At 41.8% G+C, this 22,495-nt stretch overlaps 1 protein-coding gene across 2 annotated transcripts in view; it reads right to left on the reverse strand.

Annotated features, from left to right (window-relative positions):
* SASH1 (SAM and SH3 domain containing 1) overlaps positions 1-22,495 on the reverse strand; it is a 317,210-nt gene that overhangs the window by 247,645 nt on the left and 47,070 nt on the right. The window contains exon 1 of one of the 2 annotated variants that reach the window (XM_019526900.1): positions 363-505. The exons of the other annotated variant lie outside the window; for it this stretch is intronic. Coding sequence (XP_019382445.1) covers positions 363-365 — 3 coding nt within the window. The 5' untranslated portion in view covers positions 366-505. Of the gene's footprint in view, positions 1-362; positions 506-22,495 lie in introns of those variants that run through there. 2 annotated transcript variants of the gene reach the window in all.

Here is a 22,495-nt window from a genome sequence, read left to right on the forward strand (position 1 = left end):
CCCCCAAAAGGAAGTTATTTAAAGCAACATAACCCGGCATTCAAATCTTACCTATAATGATGTCCTATTTTTTTTTAATTCTCTCATTTCCCAATGGAACAAAAAAAAGAGAGAGTAATGCGTAGCAAATTATCTGCAAACATTTTTACTAGGAATTACATCTTACAAGTTTCAAGTTCAGAAATTGCCATTTAAAACCAATATTTGTTTTTGCTCAAATGTGCTAAACAAATACCTATTACCTTCAGCTGTAATTAACCCCATGGACCTTCATGCAATGCATCAGTGCAACCCAAATTTAGTTACTTTCATGTTGTGAACAATAGAAAAAATAAGAGGATGGAGTGGTCTTTATGACTTACCATATGGCAGCGATGCAAGAGCAACTTTCTCGAATGAGGCCTCAAGTTAGTTAGTTACTCTGTTCTCCAAATCATCTGTGCCACTGCATCAGCTTCAGGGATCAGCGCTACTTTGTGGGAAAAAAAATCATGCTGTCTCACCCCTGCTAAAGCGAGTCAGCTAGTTAAATGCAGTCCCACTCCTGGAAGAGAGGCTGTACATCCTAAAAATGCCATTTAGTCTCTTAATATAAAAAGGCCCGTAAAAGAATATAAAAAACTATTCAGAGTCCTTGCTGGCCGTCCCAGCGTGAACTTTAAACAAAGGAAGAGGCTCCCAGCAGCAGTTGCCCAGCTTCTGGTCTTCCTTTCACAAACACATTTTTCCCTTTATGTTAGACGTGTGTCATTTCCACTGCAGCTTACTAACTACCAAATTAACACTCAGCGCCAAAACGCCTCACACTGAATGGCAATACCCACAATGCAACGGTCAACTGACTTCCTACCACAATGCCCATCCCCCTGCCCCAATCATGCTACTACCCACCTCACAATAAAATCTCAGGGTTTGAAGGCCTGGCCCAGTCCACTCCCCTTAGCAGCCTTCTTCCAGCTTCCTCAAACCTAGGCCACACACAGCTGATTAGGAGCACAGCTGATAAGCAAAACTTTACAGCTAACTTGCTACATCCTTGAAAGTCTTATCTAAAGCCTGCTCCTGGGCAAACTTTGTGACTTTACAGACGTGAATACTCCCACTGAATTTGCATGGATAAAATTGTGTGCGCACACGCTGTTTGCAGAATCAAAGCCTACAAGAGATTTTACCAATTCCAGACAGTCCTAAAAATCTTAGCTTCTTAGTACTCCTTTTCAATTATTTTGCTTTGCCAGAGGAATAAGTAATTAAAAAAAATTATATTAAAGAAGGGTCTTTTTTTTGCTGGCTAAGCTATATCACTTCCCTTTGATTGAGGCAAGTATAGCTGCCTTAACATCTGGAGTTCTGCCATTATAGCTAAGTACTTTTACAACCTGAATTTCATCTCCACCTCGCCCTTCAGGCCCTCATACCGTCAAGGATGCATGTGTAATAAAACTAGGTGCTGCTATACAGCTCCAATAGGGCCCAAGCTTAGAGGGTCAAAGCGCAGGCATGGAAATACAGGACATAAATTCCTGGTCCAAAAGATGCAGGACAGAGAAAACCACAGGGAAGTATACCCAAGGCAGTAGCTATGGGAAAGGACAGGAGATGGTGAAGAAATGGGGGAGATTGGAGCTCAGGGGTAATGGGGAATAGCAACTGTCAGGCAATGCATGTGAAGAAAACAGGAAAATGCACAGTCGCCAACTCTCCTAATTTTATTATGAGTCTCATATCACTTGGTATTTTTCTTAAAGCCCCAGCTCCTGGAGCCGTGGTATTATATGAAGATAGCTTTTATTATCGAGGTCTGAGAAAAAAGCTTGAACATGTGACCCCTCAAGGCTCAAACCCAGGAAAGTAAGTTGACTCACCATTTTTTAAGATATAGGTTTGCTCATAATGGGAATAAACCCCTGTAGCAGTGAAATGGGTGTAAGTAAAGGGCCTTCACACATACTTAATATGTGGCTTTTATATACACTGAATTTTCAATCTGGAAAAGCATATGGCAGAATACCAAAAGAAGTAAATACATAATGTCTGAGTTACTGTGCATGTGTGTGTGAGAAGTTTTTGAATTTTCAAGTTGACAATACTGACTTTCTGGTTAAAAAACAAAAACAATAACAACCTCCCCCCAAACCTTACAACCTCTGTTAAACAGCTGCATTACCAAAAGGCTCAGGGTCAATAGTTGAATATTTTGAATGGAATTAGCACACACAGAGAAACGTTTTAGACTGTTCCAGTGAAAATTGGTTTTGGTTCCACCACCTTACGACCCTTTGAAAATCTCATGCTGCATATGCACAGTATGTTTTCCATGGATTTGTTTTCACTCAGCTGTGAAGGGCACAGCTAAAGAAGACCTCATTGCACATGCTCTCTTTGCTTTGCACTGACTAGTGTAGTGCAGACAGGAAGGGTCAGGGGAGGAAGTTCTGCCACGGTAGCACAGAGCAGAGATCCTGTCCTTCAAGCAGCATGAAGAACTCCTAAAACCCATTAGAAATCAGTTCTTCCACCATGCCGTTCTCAAGGGAAGCATCTGCTTCATTCACTTCTTGCACTTTATCGTTGCAGCAGTTCTAGTGAATAGCACAATGGTACAGTAAGTCCCGACTTGGGCTACCACATCTAGGTTCTTTCACAACTCTAGCTTCACCCTCCCACACACCAATCAATGCCACATCAAACATGTATCTGGGTGTCTCTCTTCCTCCAGCTGCCATTAACCTGTGGTTTGATCCATCAATGACTGCAGAGAGAGGTGATTAGCCATGTTAGTGTGAAGTCAGGCAGAAGGCAGGGCAAGGTGGTACCTTACAGACTAACTCAGAGCCAATTAATCTATGAGGGTACTACATACGTATGTTTGCGGGACCCAATCTATGATTACACAGCTTGCTTTGAGCTGTGTGATCATAGACCTGGTTGCACTGGTGCAGATGTTTGCCAGCACTGGAAGCCATGTCAGGAACCCAATCTAAGTAAGCTGAGATGGGGCAATGGGTAGGTGGGATGGGAGGGGGGCTGGCAGGTATGTGGGGGAGGGTGGTTAGCTAGTTGATGGGGGTTGGTGGAACTGTGGGGGGGGGGAAGCTGGTGGTGTTTGGGAGAGGCTTATCCCTCTGGGGGCTAAAAGTAGCCTGGTGGGGGTGGGGTGGGGTAGGAAAAATGCAACCCTGAGGCTTGGGCAAGCAGCTCTGAACATATACAGACTGCGCACTTACCATGAACCTCCTCAGTTGAGCTACATTAGATTGGGCCTCCATTTTTCCTGCAATCTAACTTCCTAGAAAGTCTGTACAGACTGGCACTTAGATTGACCTAATCATAGTTAGGTTGATCTAAGTGTAATGTCTGTACATACTTTAAGGTGCCACCCTCCCCTGCCATCTGCCTAACAACAACAGAGGTGATTGAAGCCCTCGCTGTGCTAAACACTAAAGAGATGGCAGAGCAACCATTTGGCATCCATCTCCCTCCTTTCATTTCCCCCCAGTCAGTGAGACTCTGTTCACTGCAGCTTAGAGCATTCGTCAAAATTTTTAAGTGATCAGATATGTTGATCAAAAGTTATCACATTGTAGATTGACAGTAAAGTCTTATAAGCATGCCCAATTAAAAGTTTGTGACTCTATGACACTTGCATATCCCCACCCTTCCACCCCAAAAAAACACACTCAAATGCAATGATGACTCAGACTTTGGATGACAGTTTAATAAATCCTGTCTTCAATAGAAACAGTCAAATAAAATACCAAAAATGTAGTTGTTAAATATTTATTTTGCAGATAAGATTCCTTTTTCAGAGGTGGGCTGGACTAGGGTTTTTTATTTGAATAATAATACAGTATATTCTAGGGACAATGGATTTATTGCTTGCCCATTGTTGTGATGTCCCAGTTTAGATGAAGCAAACCCAATGGGGTCATGAGGATTTCCAACAAACTGTGTAATTATCTCCAGCATCCTAGCTACTAACATTCCCATCACACAAACTTTTGTGCTCCTGCTGCAAGAATTCTCTTCAGAACAGTCTAACCTCACTTAGTCAAGCAGTTGATATGGTTACAGGACTGAAAGCATGTGTACTACTTCGGGGCAGGAGATTTATGCATGCCTGCATGTATAGCACTGCAATGTTATAATGCAGTAAGGCTGTCTCTACTTCATGTCCAGCTGCTGCTGGAATTAGTAGAGAAAGCTCATTTCCCAGAATTCAGTGCAACTTGCTTACACTACAGTGTCCACCTGTCCAACCAGAGAGGGTTAATAAGTAACAGAACACAACTCCCAACAGCAATGGTAAAACAAAAGCAAAAGGGCTATTATCCTGTAGATGATAAACTACTATTTTCATCTTCAACCTGTCATGCTGGGACAGAACAATTAGAAAAACAACCACATGGAAGTTTTGGTGTATGCAGTGAAAATATTGTGTGAGTTCTTCCTGTGGGGTGGACAGCAACAAGTCTCTAATACTACTCCTTGCAGAATGGCTTTCAGTCTAAATAATAGATACAAGTGATACAGATAGAACAGTGGTTTTCAACCTTTTTTCATTTGGAGACCCCTACAAAATTTTGAATGGAGGAGCAGACCCCTTTCAATGGTAAGTGTGGGTATTCACATATTTTTGATTAATCGTAGTCAACTTTGGTGGGCCCCTGAGACATAGTTTGCGGACCCCCCAGGGGGCTGCAGACCACAGGCTGAAAACCACTGTTATAGAGGAAAGTGTGTACGTTCACGGGCACATGCATCGGCACATATAAATATTAATCTGTATCTTGATTCAGGCCACATTATCAGGAATGAGGAAAAATTCTATTGTCTGTCAGTCTGGGATAATCACAAACCCAGTCTGGACTCTCAGTTGTACTTCTTCCCTGCACTTAAATTGACCTGCCTTGCAGACCTAGATGAATTGACTGTACAAGCCTGTCATACTTAAGGGTCAAACAATGCTAAAAATCCAACTGAGTTAAATAACCTGGTTACAAAATGGTTCCAATTTGCAGCACAAACAGGGCCTTAATAGTATTCCATAAGCAAGTGAAAGCCCCGGGCTGTGTAATTTGTATTATCCCTTGTTCTGCTTTCTGTTTCTTTTTAAATAAGGAACAATGGTAAGAGCTAGAACTCAAAATCCAAGTCATGCTGTCAGGAAGAACAATGGATCTATTCTATACAAAAATGCCTTTATTGTTGATTTGTTTACTTCAGTTGTCTCATAGCCATGCTGGTGTCAGAGCTCTGGGAACAAAGCAGTAGCTCTGGGTGTGTTCCTGGGTGCTGTCCATTCACTGGGTTCATTTCTCTGTGCTGCTTATACTTTGGTACTGGTGAAACACCTACATAGGGGACCAATGCTAAAGACAATGTCTGAGAGAAAAATCAGGGACATCCAGCGTTCACAATAAGTCCACTCTTTCTACGAAGGTCAAGTTTCCCTTTGTTACATAGGGACTTATGGGCAAAATGCCCATTAAGCAATGCATTAATGGGAATCAGGCATGTACAGTGTGACTCTGTTCATCAATGAGGGCATAAACTTCTCAATGCTTCACCATAGGGTAGCTCCAAAGGACTGTGCTCCATCTCATGTCATTGGCTCAGACAATGACTTAAATTCCAAAGCCTGGCCCATTGTTTTAACACCTACAGGAGACCAATGGCTAACAGCATGTTTTCAATAGTCCCAAATAAAACAAATTACCCAACCAAAAATATTTTGTATTTTTATTGCTATAGCACCCATGAGCTGCTACAAACCTATTAAGTACAAGTGGAGATAGAGTCCCTACCCCACAGGAAGCACAGACAGAATGAAAGAAAAATGCAAATAAAAGAGAGGCAGACAATGCAGGGTAGTGGTGGGCACAAACATTAATAATTGTACATTTGTTTTTTGTGGATCCCCTTTCCTTTCAAAAAGTATTTTACATGTCTTTCCTAGTGCCCAGAGATAGCAAAATAAACCCCATGGATGTTTTCCAGGCAGAGATTTCCAAATTAATGTTTTGGGACCTGCTAGACAGTCATGTCCCAACTAGCTCTTAAAATCCACAATGGAGAAAGGAGATTTCAAACTGCTCTCTGGAATAACTTAATCCTGCTAGGTTATTTTGATGGATTATACTTTACCAAGACTCATCATAATAATTAGAATTCTGATTTTCTAAAAATACTGTCATAAGAAGCCCCCCTGACTTAAATAAAATATAAGTGCATTTTTTCATACTGAATTCCTTTTTTTCTGCCAAGGAAAAGTCTAACCTCCCATCCCCCAAACAAGCACAGATGAAATAACTGTACTAGTGCCATGTTTGTGACACAATGTGTCACTAGATTTCTGATGCTCTCTGTCAGTGTAACACAGTGAATTTTCCTTGCAAAAACAAAGGCACTGAATCTTTTTTTGGTAAATACAATCTGGCAGAGCCAGCTTCACATGATGTTTTTCTAATGAAATGTTTTACAAAATTTCCCCTCATCTGAATTATTTTGAAGTGCCAGTGACATAACTAGTGTGAACATTTCATAAACTCATCTAGCATTCCTAGACTGTTTCCTGCCAGTTACTTTCACCACAAATGCGGTCTGGTAAATAGCAGCTGCAGAGGAAGGAAAATGGTGCCAGGGTACACTGGGTAAACACCCTTTATCAGTACCTCTCTATATGCTTGGCCAAGCAAGCTGAATATACTTCCATGGCCTTTTCAAAAGCTTTAATACAGAAAAGGGACTTCACTTCCATACTTGACACACATCTGAAGACGAGAAAAAGAAACTCCATTTGAAATTTGTTGCAGATTTTGTGTATAGGTATCAGAGATTTGCAACTGCTGCTTTATCCAGTTCATACACGCTGCATGGATACATAATGATGTACATCATTGTGGCTTAAGAACACAGCCAGACTCTGCACGGTACATTGTTCTGTTGTTGTGCTATATGCTTCCTGAGATTTTTTCAAGCACGCAGTGTGTGATTCCCACTGGAAGGCAATGAGTTGCTGGGGCTTGGGTGGGGGGAATAAATAATTCTCGATTCCTCCGGCTTCACTCTATCCTCCATCTTGTTTTTGCAACCTGTACCTCTTTCCAAGTGTTGTGAATACAAACAAGTGCTGGGATTTCACAGAAAATAATATAAAAAGGCTGCTGCAATTTGCCAGGTTCAAAACCAGAGCAGTAATAGGCCCCTGAAGAGATGGCAGCCACCACTGAGCACCTGCTTCTCCTATATTTTTCCAGGAGCAGCCTCCCTCAGTAGAATACCACTTTAGGGTTTGGACAACAAGCTTGTGGGACAGGACCTGAGATGATCTGCAGTGGTAGCAGAACTTCAGAATGTCAAAAGCCACTTTTCATAGAAATCTGCACAGAGCTTGTTCCAAAGGTGCAGCTTTGGGCTAAGTACAGTACCTGAGATTTCCATTCAGCACGGGAAAGCATGTGACAATCACTCTATGGAAGGCTGTATGGAATCACTGTATGGGAGGACAGTCACCCCCAAAACTCATTACACCATTCAGTATTACTCTGATTACTAATCAGATTGTTGTTGGGAGATCGCACTTTGGCTATCCTGAAGGTGTGCAAGGAGGGTGCTTTCCCCAAGTCATAAGTGACAGAAACACAGGTATTAAGGTGTTTAAATTACCCCCCTCCTTTATGGTTTGAATATCATAAAAACATACTGGATGCTACTGCCTCCACTGGTTGAGTGTAGCTTGCAATCCAATTATGTCATCTGGGTCTGATTTGGTCAGCTGCTGGGTTTCTGGGACTCTGCTTCTCTTTCAGTTCACCAGGGAGATGAGATCGAGGGTTTCATTATCACCATCCTTCTGGACTGTGCCCTGGTTGACATTGGCAGTGGTTTCATAAGCAGCATCCGCAAAATGCAATGACTCAGTAGTAGGCTACTTTACAAATCTACTGACAAGCTCCAGTTAGAGTTGAGACCATGTGAGCTCTCCCAGAGATCCTGTTATTGTCCTTCATGCTCTTATAAGCCAGCTGGGGCCCCTTTCTTTAGTGCAATACTGCTTTGGCTCTTATCTCCATCATTTGTTTGCCTGTTTGTGCAAGGCAGTGTCTACAGTTCCAAGGGACACTGTACAGTCCTCACACCAAATATTCACGTAAGACCACACTGTTACACTAGGCATGGACATCTGAGTTGTACAGAACCCAACTCTGCATCAGCATCTAAACAGCAAGTGAACAGGATGAATCCCATAGCAGAAGTAAACACAGGCCAGACAAGTAGGCAGCACAACAGTAATAGGGCTGGTGATGGGACTCAGCAGATATGCCCTAGTTGTTCTACTATGGGGATGCACTCATAATTGCTCTGCTGGGAGTAAAAGCATTCTGCCTCAGTAAACTGCTATGCCAATATTTGTGAACGGCAAGTGGGACGATCTGGGTAATTACAAACCTGTCAGCCTGACACCAATCTGAGGCAAAATAATGGAATAGTTGACAGAAGGCTTGATTAAAGGAAGAAAACAAGGCAATAGACATATCAACACAGCTTGAATGAAAAATAGGCTTTGGCAAACCAATCTGACAAGATTACAAGTCTGGTTAATCAAGGTAATAGTGTTGATTTAATAGACCAACCAACCATTCCTCCTCTGCTGGAGTTTTCTCTGGTTTTAATACAACACCAGTCCCACTCATTTCCTGGTAAGCAAGCTGCTTCTTGAACTATTTTTCTTCCCCTTCTGTACCATGAGCAAAAAGCTCTGGTTATACCTCCCTTCAGCTGTTCTCTGTTCTGGGTCATGATTACAAATACAAAGAAAAACGGAGCAGAGGCAGCATAATGGCAGGGAGGAGATAAACACTATTTTTTTCACCCAACAGCAGGCATATCATATCCTCTTCTAATGCTGTCTTGACAGAAAGGAGAATGACACAAATTTGGGAGCACAGTGAAATAGAAAGTTGGGGGCAGGCAGAGGGATAGGGGGATATAAAGAAGAGTAGAGGTTCATTGAGGAAGTGAACAAGGCCCATCGTGGAAAGCAGTCCTCCATAAATTCCAAGGAAGAGACATGCCTGGGATGCCATCAAAAGAGGAGGAAAAGGAGAGGACTCTGTTGCTCTGTCCTCAGCTGAATGACCCCCTAGCAAGTAAACTGCACAGTACTTAGAGTGAGTAAGTTAAGCTCCTGGGAATCCAGGTGCACAGAACCTGATGTTTAGACAGCTAAATCCCCCTCACTCTTTGCAGCAGTGACATCCTATACAGGTTTCTCTCGCTTTATGCTGTACATGCATTCCTGGGAAATGGCACCTAACTTGAATTCACATAAAGGGAACCCACTTTACAATGTAACAAATAGGGATCCGTTCCAGGACCTCAACTGTACTGACCCCCAGACCCATTTCTACCACCTTTACAAGACAATTTTGGTACTCACCAACAGCAGACAGTACACACAAGCACAGAGCACTATCATAATGGGAATGGCAACTGCAGAAACACGTCACAGATAACAAGTGAGGAGCACAGATCTACACAGGAGACTATATTTTGGTGTGCATCACTCCTACGATGCACTGCATAAAGCAGCTGACTGCGGGCTTCTACCACACCAATCGCATAAGAGTGAATTTACCTCAAATATAGCAAATTTTTGGTATAAAAAGGGTCATCGCATAAGAATGAATTTGCACATACAGAACCTGCATAAAGCAAGGGAAACCTGTATTTATTGCTATATAGCTTGAGAGTCATGACCTGGACATGGCAAAAGCCATGTTCATGTCTATTGGTGAACAAGCAGCCCAGGAGCTGATGGGTACATGCGTTCCAAACTCCTGGCTGGAGAGCTTCACAAGTGGGCGCCCAACCCAAGGAACACTAAGGGCTTCGCCCTGGGCCATTCTGCCCTTAGGAGAACCTATTACTTGACAACTTGCCCCCCTCCCCTGCCTGATAAGGGGATAGGCTCTTAACTGGCAATTGGTAACTGCTGAAAAGCAGCGGCTGCCACAGACAGCTAGGGAGGGTTTCCACCCAGGGGAAAATACCCGCAGTCTCTCCAGCTGATTGGCAGGATGGGGACGGACATTCTCCTGTGGTGGGAACCCTTCTGGCTCCTGCTATAAGAGGTTAGTACCTGCTCCCTGGGCTGACTCAGAGGAGTATAGAGAGAAGAGGGGGAATTCTGCCAAGATGGCAAGACTCAGAGAGCCTTGCTACCACGTCAGCCTGCCTTGTCATGTACTGCTTCTGGCTGACCTGGAGCAGTGGGGATGAGGCAGAAGCCTTCTGACAGAGTGGCCACATCTTCTGGGAGGGTTTCTGCTGCAGGAGAACGTGCCCTCTGCCACCAGTCAGCTGAGATGACTGGTGGCAGAGGGAGCCATTCTCCCACTGGGAGAACCTGTTCCTGGAGAGTCCAGCTGACTGGTGGGAGGGGGGATTCATTTTTTAGGGCAGGGTCCCTACAGGGCTCCCTGGCAACTCACCTCTGGACAGGCTATCAGGAAGCCAGTGCTCTCCCTCACTCTGCCTTGGAGGAAGGGAGGGAGAACAGAGGATTGTGGGCTATCAGGTATCTTCCACACCTGAGAGGAATGTGCAAGGATTCCAGTTAGATCATAAGGAGGAAAATCTTCCTCATAAGTATCTGATCTAACTTCTTGCACAAGAGCCAGTTCTGTTCCTCAAGAAATCTCTTGAGTACATGGCCAAAAATGACTTTGAGTATATGGTAGTGACCACCTTGCAATTCACTCGTCCGCAGATGGGGCCCTTGAATCTGAACTCCACTACAGATCACAGAGTAGGAAGAAACATCAAGGATCATCTGTACTAGGTTCCTTCACAGATAAAGATATGCTAGTCTTATGTATGTCCCTATATGTTCTGTACTGTTCTGTTATGTCATGGACATGTATATGAGGAAGACCCTAAACATTCCTCCTACTATTTCACAGAGCCCTGTAATGTCTAAATATGTTTAATGATGAGCAACAGTCCTGCACTAGTGCCTTCTAAGAACCTCACAGTGGTTTACAAAAAATCCTTATAGAGGAAAGACGTCTGCCTGCATATTCCAAAGTAATAAAGAACAATATTGATAAACATTGGGATGTCACAAAACTATGTGAAATAAAATTGCTTCTATAATGCAAAACATTAGGCATTTATCTCACATTCTAGCTACATCACGTATTTTAGATCTTGTCACTTACACAGCTGAGCCCACTAAAGACTATTTCTAGCACTTTCAGCTTGTCCAGTGGTCTATCAGCATTTATCACCTAAAAGTAAAAGTGCCAGCTGCATCAAACTAAAGAGAATACATAGGTCACAACAGTTTAACAAAGGCAAGAAGGTGGGAGGGTAACAGTTCTGGAATGAAACTGCTACACTGCTAGATAAATAGGGATCCACATTCCTGGATGCACCCACATAACTCCTATTTATGTGAATGGGAACCATACTCATGCATTGAAAGGAGAATAGCTCCCATAGATCAGCAGAATGGCTGCACTGAAGATAACACAAACCAGACTATAAGTGCAATGAATGTGAAAACTATTTCACCTGTCTGGGCTAGGTAATTTTTCACAGATGCTCCTTTTGGAGCAGGATGGCACTTGTCTCTTTCTTTTCCCTGACTTTTTTTCAACTTCTGCAAATTGCTTTCTGGCACTACAAAAGGATGGCACTACAGAAATATAGCTCACTCCTTCCTGCCAGTCTTCCAAGTGTTCAAACAGATATGTGTAACAACCCTCTGCCAGAAAAACCCTGCGTAAATCCCGTCTGATAGAATTCAGTCATATCACTTATTCTGGCTCCAGGAATGGAGCAGGTATATTGGACTAACTAACTTGTGTAGTGTAGAGTTGTTTTAGTTCTGTACTGGTGTAGTTTTGTCAATAATGAGGACTGCAAACAAAATAACATAAGGATTTACTGGATGGAGACATTTGTCTTGGACTTAATCTGGTATCTCCAACTAGAAGGCCAGTTTGACTTGTCAAAATTCAGAGAATTTGTTAGAATTATAACATCATTACAGGAAGTGAAGTCCAGAAGCTTCCAGAGTGGATAAATAAAACAAACAACAGTCTTCCTAGCTTGTCTTAAACTGACTTGAAGAACTCTTGCATTTCATAGATTCATAGATTGTCAGGGGCTGAAAGGGATCTCGCAGATCATTGGGTCCAGTCCCCCTGCACTAGGCAGGAAAAGACAACTGGGGTCAAGTGTCCCTAGCAAGGTGACTGCTCAGTCTGCTTTTGAAGATTTCCAGGGTAGGTGACTGCACCACCACTGGAGGAACCTTATTCCACAGTCTGGACACCCTGACTGTGAGGGAGTTTTTCCTGCAATTGAGCCTGAAGCGGCCTTCCAGGAGTTTGTATCCATTGGTCCTGGTCTTCCCCAGGGGTGCCCTGGTGAACACCTGTTTGCTGAGTTCTTGATGTACTTCCCTGAAGTTGCAGTCAGCTGCTACCAAATCCCCTCTCAGCCTTCTCTTCTGTAGGCTGAAAAGGCCCAAGTCCCTCAGCCTCTCCTTGTATGGCTTGTTTTGCAAGTCCCTGATCATATGGGTGGCTCTTCTCTGGACCCTTTCAAGTTTTTCTACGTCCTTATTGAAGTGCGAAGCCCTGAACTGGAGGGCCAGCTGTGGTCTCACCAGTGCAGATTACAGTGGGAGTATCACTTCCTTAGTTTTGCATGAAATGCAATGGTTAATGCATGCTAGTGTGTTGTTTGCCCTGCTGGCCACAGCATCGCACTACCAGCTCACATTCATGTGATGGTCGATCACTACCCCTAGATCCCTTTTGGTTGTGGTACAAGTCAAATTGTCGTCACTGAGCCTGTAGGTATGTTGGGGACGGTTTGCCCCGAGATAGAGCACCTTACACTTCTGAGTGTTGAACTTCATTTGGTTCTGGTCCACCCAGCTTTCCAGCCTGCCTAGATCCGGCTGTATCAACAACCTATCTTCTGGCATGACCACGCTCCCCCATAATTTGGTGTTGTCTGCAAACTTGGCCAGAGGGCATTTCACCCCCACATCCAAATCATTGATAAAGATGTTAAAAAGCACTGGTCCAGGCAAGGACTCCTAAGGGACACCACTGGCCACTTCTAACCAGGATGACACAGATCCGTTCATGAGAACTCTCTGGGTCCTACCTTGTAGCCAGTTTTCCACCCAGTGAACTATTGAGCAGTTAAGCCCACAATCTTCCAATTTTTCCACAAGGATATCATGGGATACTAAATCAAAAGCCTTTTGGAAGTCTAGGTATATAATGTGGACCTTCTCTCCCATGTCCAGGTAGTGAGAGACCTGTTTGTAGAAGGAGATGAGATTTGTAAGACAAGACCTACCCACGGTAAAGCCATGCTGGCTGTCATTCAGAATCTTTCCTTCAATGAGCGTATTGCACATAGATTCTTTAATGAGTTTTTCCAAGATTTTCCCTGGGATGGAAGTTTGGCTGATTGGCCCATAGTTGCCTAGGTCCTCCCTCTTCCCCTTCTTGAAGATGGGCACAATGCTGGCCCTCTTCCAATCCTCATGGATCTCCCCTGTGTGCCAAGATTTCTGAAAGAGCTTTGCCAGGTGTTGGGTTCTGCAATGACCTCAGCCAGCTCCTTCAGCACTCTCAGATTAAGCCCATCTGGTCCTGCTGACTTATAACTGTCTAGCTTTTCTAGTTGGTTTCGGACCAGCTCAGCATCCACAATGGGAAGGCTATCATTCCCACCATGCCCCCTGTGATCCTTATCTTGCTTGTCTTTCCCCTTGGTCTGGTGAAATACTGAAGCAAAAAGGGCATTCAGGAGTTCAGTTTTTTCCTGAGTGTCCATTACCAGCTGTCCCAAGGTGTTAAGCGGGGGCCCCACATTTCCATTTATTTTAAAAAGGTAGAGGCATTTCTAATTTCAGTTTTAAAAGGTAGGCATTTCTAATTGCAATTAACATATGGGGTCATCTGATGTCTAAAGTTTATTATTGGGTTTTAATCCCTGTTCAGTTAGTGCATGGAGGAAAATGACTAACTAAACTGGATTCCAAATAGCTAAGTTTTTTTTCTTTCATTTTACTCCCTGAGTGCCACTGATGCACTCATTAAGAAAACAGATTTCAGCCCTATCAGTATTACTGATTATGGGTATGTGCAGACGTTCACTGCACCCGGTGTTTGATTGCACAGCTTGTTTTAAACTGCATAATTATAGCTCAGGAGTGACATGTGCACACACTTGCTGGTCCTGGGAGCAATGCTGGGAACCTGGTGTAAGTAACATGAGGTTAAAAGGGCAGGGAGGATCAGGGAGGAGGGTAGCAGGTTTCTGGGGGGCCTTGGTGGTATTAGGGGGGCTGGCAGGTCTCTGGGGTAGGAAGAATAGTTGGTCTGCGGGAGGCGGGGGAGAGTGGGAGGGCTAAAATTAGCCTGGTTGGGGGTGGGGTGTAGGAAGAGCACAGCCCTGGGACTGTGTCAAATGGCTGGGCTTTCCCAGACCTGGGGCTGCACTCTGAAAGTGTGCAGAGGTTTGGTAGATAGGACTAACCTGTTTTTCTTCTAAGTTAGTTCACTTCTTTAGGTGAACTAATTCAGATTGTGTCTATCATTTTTTGTCCAAGTTAATTCTTTGAATGACTGCCCAGTTGGCACTTGGATCTACTTAACCCTAATGAGGTTGATTGAAATGTGCACATTACAAATCTAACCTTTTACTGCATGGCTGGCAGTGGTCCATAGTTTTTCTGTAAAAAAATATCTAGTAATATATTATTGAACAAGTCACCCTTTTGGAGTCACATACATCTAAGAGAAGTGAAGTTGGAGACACAAGGAACAAAGCATAGCAGATAAATGATGTGCATTAAAATTGCTTTCTAGAATCTATGATATAGCCCATTCCTTGTGCACAGCACACTGCACTAAAACAGGCAGAATTAAGATTCTCAGAAGTCCTCACTCAAATGTTCAATGGGGCTGTAATATAGACATTTGCTTTTACATTTGGTGTAGTGCAGTGCTTAACTGAACATACAAAAGCTGGATTTCTGCATATAGGTCAGACATTTGTTTTTACTGACTGGGCTTGCAATCTAAAAACTTTCAAGCTCTTCTCAGAATCGAAAGGAATCACATTAAAACGGTTCTGCCAGAAGCTAAAGCCTCAGCAGGGTTAAGCACAGTTCCATAAGCTCGATGGTAACACCGTGTGGAAACACACCACGTTACAACTGTCTTAGATTGAACACCGTTGTAAAATAGTCGTATGCCCCAAGGTAGCTGGTCCAGGGCACTGATATTTTTAATGGACTTAAAGAAAGAACAATTGCTGTTTTACAGTTAGACATTTTTTTCTCTTAAAAGAAACAGCATTTAATGCAAAATTCCTAGGAAACAGTCTTGTCAGGCATGGTTAAATGATATTGCACAGTAACCATTTTTCATTTAAAAAAAATTTTAAAAAGCTTGATTAGCTATGATGATTCCCATTCCTATACGCCAGAGCAGTGGTTCTCAAACTTTTTAGACTCAAGGCACCCCTTGGAAAATGTCTTCTCTCCATTTTCACTTGCTTTTTGGCTACACAAAAAGAACAGAGCGATTCTTATGTTGCAAAGAACTGCAACAGGCCAGAATGTTTTAGCACTATGGATTCCTACTTGAAATCTCTGGGTTTATCTTGTGAATAATTTTTGTACACCTAACACTGTGTGGTATCTCAGGGAATCCTAGGAAAGGTTTGAAGGCACCCTCAGGTGCTGTAGCACCCTACCTGAGAATCATTGCTCTAGAAAGAGATCCCGTGACCTTCCTTATTATGCTAAACAAGAGACTATTTTTCCCCAAAATCCCAATAAGCTCAACTTTAAATAATTCTATTCTGATGTTATGCTGCACAAAGCTTTATCATTAACAAATATCTATAGGCCTTGTTACACCTTATGCTGAAAGCCACACAAATGTTAATTGGCTTGGCGCTGTTTAGCTTAGTGGAGCAGTCACACCTTAAAGCAAAAAACCACCTCTGACTGTCCTTCATCTGTACAGCTGTGACTCACCACTAGATGCTTAGTGAGCAGGGGCAGGAGCATCTCACTGCTCCCACTGGGCAGACTGCAGCTCCGGACTGCCTGGCAGCCATGGTGCCTTCTACCGCTGCTTAAACTGACTCTGCTCCTAGCAGGCAGAACAAGCCGGTCCGAGCAGTGGTGGGTAGCACTTAGACTGGCTTGCTCTGCCTGGCAGGAGCACAGCCAGTCTGAGCAGTGTTAGGAGGCACCATGGCTGCCACGCACTCCAGAGCTGCAGCACTTGGTCTGCCTGATGTACCTGGGGGCAAGGCACTGTCCCTGGTCCTGCTGCATCCCAGTGTCCCCACTCACCCTGACTTGGGACAGGTCACTGCATCCTGGGATGCTGGAGGACTTCAGCTTGGGTGGAGTAGCTATGGAGAGTGGGCACACCTTAATAGAATAGAAGCAAAATCAAGGGGATTAGAGATAATCCTGCCTTGGAATGGCGTAACTTTAAGATGAATAGTGGGTGCTTTAAGCCACTTAAAAGGTATTAATGTGCAGCCAATCCAGGAGTTAAGGGCTCAGAAGCTGCCTAAGATTACCATGTAACAAGGCCCTATGTCTGTAGAGGTTAATTAAGAAATATTTGTATAACAGCCTTCACTTTTAAGTCTTTTCTCCTGCCAAGGACACTACCATTGGCTAAGAGAGATCCCACACAATCTGCCACATGCTGGAAAGACAGTAACTGGTAAAGCAGTGGAGTGCTTTCTTTATTCTACTGCAGCACAAACATCCCAAAGTACAATCAGCAGGGAGAAAAAATGATTGCTTGAGTTTCAGTGCAGTGGTGACTATGAAATATTTTAAATAGGGGAGGAGGAAGGGTAATTGTTTTAACCATTCAAGCCTTTTTCACACTTGGACTGAACCAACTGCTCTTACTGTCATACTGTTGGACATCTTTTAGCAAATTATCAGTCTTGAGAGAGGGAACCACTGACACCTTTGCAGATGGTACTGTTGACGTTATCAGACAAAAACAGGGACACACAAGACACAGGCAACCCACCCACCCAAACTTGCTGAAAGAAGGACTTGTCCGTGGACTTAATTACATCTGCTATGAAATCCATAAAGCAGTAAAGGCTTTACCAGAACAAGAGGTAAATAAATGGTGGCTCTTCTACCTCCACTGTGACTAACAGAAAACAGTTCAAGCCATTGCTGTGCACCACTGGGTCATTATTAAAACTCTAAATTTTTAGCCACGAAGCAAACACAAAAAATACAAAACAAGAAGCAGCCCATCACCTGTCAAGTGTCACCTGTTTTCTTATGTCATAATAAAATACCAGCTCAGGTCCCTATAAATCAGCATCACTCATAACCTAATCATTCCCTGGTATAACACCTTGCATCCCAAAAGAGCTCAAAACACTTTATCTACTGAAATTGATCTTAAATATGATAAAGAGCAATCATCTCACCCACCAATGAAATGCAGTCATCTCAGGGGTGGAATGTAACAGCTGTTCAACAGTACAGAGCTGCATCATGCAGCAGTTTCAGAAAGAATGTAAAAATTAATAGTGTCCAGCTAGGATTGCAGAGGGAATTTACTCTAGATAGGCAGAATGTAATGACCCTTGCAAGATTTTATTTAATACAGGTGGTCAGACCATAGCTTTACAGCTCTTCTGAAAGATAGCTCTTCCAGTGGCCTAACGTCCTCTACCAGCACAGTTACTTTGGTTCAGCAATGACTCAGGAGGATGAACAACACTGTCTGTAGCACAGAGCCCTCTGGAGTACTACCTCAGTACTGATTCAGAATTAACATTGCTATTTACTGAATGCCTTACTCCATTACTGCATGTAACTCCCTTTGCTCATAACTGCATGGGGTCACCATCACTCTTCAAAGCACTCTGCTTATTTTCTGGAGGTGTCTAGGTCAAGAAATAAGTGACCTGGCTTTGCTCACATGCAATGTATTGTGTGGTTACAGTATAAACTCGTCTGAGCTGCAGCACAAGGGATGATAACTACAGGCCAGGATGGAATGATAAACTCCTGGATATCAAAGTGCAGCAATGCAAACAGTTCCAAAAGTAAGGATTTTCAAAAAAAAATACAAAGGACTCCATATATGCTTTAAGGTGTACAACACAACACATGGACTGATGTTTTCCATAAAATTCTCAGTAACTGTGCTTAAATTAACCCATAATTTGTATGTAGGCCTTTTCTTTACAACCTTAAAAAAATTCTTTAAAAGGTTGTACCACACTTGGACCAGCACAAAACAAAGGATCCCTCACTCAAAGGAATTAGGTTCTTTTCTTCTTGTTAACTTGCAGGTAGAGGTTTTAATTTTGTATTATACTCTAGGTAATTTTAGAAGTGTTTTTGTAGGACAGAGGATTCCTGCAACCTTCATTTCAACAAGACATTTTAAAAAATCCTCCCTAATTAATGATTTTATATGCTCTCAAATTTACATTTCTTTTAGATTTGACAGTCCTGAAAATGATGACATTATTTGGGAACCAGATAACTTAGGTTTTTGGCATACCAGTATGCACAATTGAAAATAAACCTGATTTACTGCACTCGACGGCTGTGTAGTACTGAAGTAATCTATTCTGTGCTGCTGCTGCTTCTTAGTAATAACAACAACAACACATTAAAAATGTAGGTATGTAGCTAAGCAAATGTGGTTTCACAGCACATGAATTTTAAAACACTATAGCATGCAGTGGAGTGTACAGTTTATGTCTCCCTGATAACTTGACACTTGGATGCCTTCCACAGAGATCAAATTATAATTGAATAACTGGAAATAATTCTTGACAGCTGTAGTCAGCAGATTCTGAGTTAGTGTCTGTGTTTTGTAAAGCAACTTCTATAGCTGATTACTCAACAGTCACATGTTTCATTAAGATCCCACCCATTTCCCTTAGATGACGCCAATCTGAGTTCCAGAGAACAATTATAACGATATCAACACACAAAATTACAGCTCAACTACTCCCTGTCCCAGTGGAGACTTAATTGTGGCCCCAAATCTTCTCTGAAGTTCAAAATATAGCACAAAAAGAACCATGCTATAACCAGGGATGCTCTTATAACAGTACCTCCTGACATAATTTTAAATGTAGTTTAGATCAGTGGTATTCAACCTGTGGTCTGTGGACCACAGACTATGTCTAAGGGGTCTGCAAAAGATGATTATGATTAATCAAAAGTATGCGAGTACCTACACTTCCAGTTCAAAGGGGTCCCACCTCTGTTCAAAATTTGAAAAGGGGTCTGTGCCTTCATTTGAAATGTTTTAGGGATCCACAAATAAAAAGGTTGAAAACCACTGGTCTAGATAGATCCAAAGTATATTTCTCAGCAACATTATAAAACTATGGGCCTGATTTTGCAAAGGGTTATGCACCTGGCCTTGGTCCAACAAAGCACCTCAACACATTCTTAGAGGTAAGCTTGTGAGTGGTTTCACCAAAATCAGTGCAACTATTAGATACTTAAAATTAAACCCATACTTAAATGCTAAACCCTGTACCTAGGAGGAGCCCTAATATAATCAATTGTTCCATATACCACAGAGCAACTCTGTTTAAGAGAAAATTATGGTGCAGCCTCCATAAAGTGCATGGCTTAGAACTGTGGCTTCGCAATTAAAATCTGGATCTTCTGAAGAAGAGAGAGAGAGAGAGAGAGAGAGAGAGAGAGAGAGAGAGAGAGAGAGAGAGAGAGAGAGTGTGTGTGTGTGTGTGTGTGTGTGTGTGTGTGTGTAGACTAAAGGTAGCTGTCTAATACATAAGCAAAAATTCTTTAAGCTTTGACATTTTTTCCACTAAAATCTAATGACCTTGTCTCATTAGAAAAGAAATATTAATTAGTAACCTCTGCATAACCTTCAGATTAATTTACTAAACCCTAATTGCATAGAGAATAACAAATGGCAATACTAAATGGGAATTGGTGAATAGTGGACCTCTAGGATAAATGTATTAATATCTGTGGAAACTCTGAGGGTATATAAGTGTTCACAAACAGCAATCTTGTGAAGGGCAGAAAGGTAAATTCTAAACCAGTTATTTGCATATTTGTTCCTTTGTGATTTGGGAAGTCATAGTATAGGCATAACTCTAATGCTAGGTTTGGAATAACTTTAGGACTCAGAGTGCAGAAGAATGTGTTAGAAAACTAAGGACCAGATTCTGAGTCTACCTAGTGGACATCTAAGTGAGCTTAGGTGCCTAAGTGAAATTCCATTGCACACTACAAGTCTCAGAAAAATCCATCTACTTTTGTAAGACATCATCATCTTGCGATAAGACTGAATCACAAAGCAATGGCAAGGTTGAGGAGGACCCACCCACATTACTTATTAACTTTTGTTGCAGGGAGGAACAGGATTGTACTTAGGTGGTTAAGTTTACTTATGAGCCTAACAGGTGGAAAAGAATCTAGCCATGATTGAGTTTTTGTGCTCATGAAATGGTGAGGAAGATTAATTTTTCTGTCTTGAAAATGTTCAGGTTATTTACATTAAAAAGAACTGCAATGCAAGTGATACTCTACCCCGTTCCTGTCCTGAACATAGCTCTATTACTTGACCCTCTGTTCTTCATAATTAGTTTGCAACAATAGTGTCAATGCGGGAAATATGTTGATATCTGAGACCAGGACCTGGACTTCAAACCAAAGACAAATTTAGAGAAAGGGAAAAATATCCAGCAGAAGATATCCATTTTTATTGATCTGAAATGGCTTGGACACACATTTCAGATGTGAAAGAATTATGCATTGATCCATTCCCTACTTGACTCAAAAATCATTATTATTATTTGCTCTGTCTAAACATTTGCTGATTTAATCAACAACTTTATGGATTATTCAATATTCAGCACATTCAAATAAATCCCTGTATCCAAACTAGTCTCAAAATGGCTGGGATTAAAGAGGCATTGTCCCATGGCACTCTTTGAAGTCATTTTTGGCATAGAGGAAAACCTTACATCATTTAAGCATTTGGTAGGTACTCAAGACAGAAAGGGTTCTTGGCTTCTCCAGAGAAAACATCAATTCCTGGCTAAGTTGCTGAATATGTTGTCCCTTAAACTGAGGAAAGTTCATTGTCCCTTAAACTGAGGAAAGATGTAACTGGTCTTTACAGTGTTAAAATAACTTGATTGATGGACTTAATACAGAATCCAAGTTGTAGGCCAGATCTTGCTCCCCCAGTATTTGGAATTCTGGCTTTTTTTGAGCTGTTCCTTAGTGACTCTTGGCCCAGCCATGTGATCAATGTTTGTATGTCAAAATCATCTTAATCATAATGACTAAAAATATTTTCTTCCATTTTTGGCAGCTGCTTGGCTCTGTATCTTTCATGTGTTTTTCACTGGAACAAATTAACACCTTCTGTAGGGGGTCAGTCTTTAAGTCATTGCCTTATTTCCTCACAAATTGGGTCCAAGACCTTCTACTGCATAGGAATGTCCTAAGTGGGCAGTAAAGAAATAGTCAAAACTGTTGTCCCATATCTCTCTATGCTATTTTTTTTTTATTTGGACATATATTTTGACGGTTCAATTTTAATTTTTGTCACCATTTATCCAGATGCCAAAAAGAAACTCCATTCTGTATTCAAATGCCAAATGAATGCACTGAAAACCACAAAACAATATTGATTTATTAAAACAAAAGTTAGATAAAATAATACAGAACTACATTTATGGCACATTTCAAATTTGACTTCTTTCTGCAGTAAAGAAATGCCTAAAGTAATTGCACAAAAATTTGCCTGAGTCTTCTTTCTTAAGATATAACACCATTAAATAACCAGGTATTCTATACTTGCGTAAAAACCCTGCTAATGATTGCCAAAGAAAATCTAATATTATTTTAAATGTAACTAGGAAACTAAAAAGATATTTTGTTTTTAGAATTCAAATTAATTCTGATCAGTTCACCAAATATTTTTAAAACCCTGAGAAAGGTATTTTGCATTTGATTTTGATAAAAAGTTGTTTGCTTTGGTGGAATATTCTGAAGTCACCTGAATATATAAAGAACATTTTAGAAAAGAAAAAAAGAGGCTAAGCTGAAGGCTTTCCTAATATTTCAGGATTTTATTTACCACCACAAAGTATTATGGCTGCTGGGAATTGGTATATAGAGTGAATGCTGTATATATAGAGTGTATGTGGTATTTAGAGTGAATTCCTGTCTTCCAGCAATGCCAGTGGATGGTAGGACATAACACAATTTTGGGTGCATTAAAGTGCCAACAGAACCACCTAATATGAATTAAAATTAACATGACAGCTCTACAGTGCTGTTTCCCAAACTGCAGTGATATATAATAAATCAACTTCGCTTACTAGAATTCTGATAACCTACACATACTGGGCCAGATAGGAACTAAGA

The sequence above is a fragment of the Gavialis gangeticus genome, unplaced genomic scaffold, assembly GCF_001723915.1.
Source record: "Gavialis gangeticus isolate Ggan-Ray unplaced genomic scaffold, GavGan_comp1, whole genome shotgun sequence".
NCBI classification, from domain to species: Eukaryota; Metazoa; Chordata; order Crocodylia; family Gavialidae; genus Gavialis; species Gavialis gangeticus.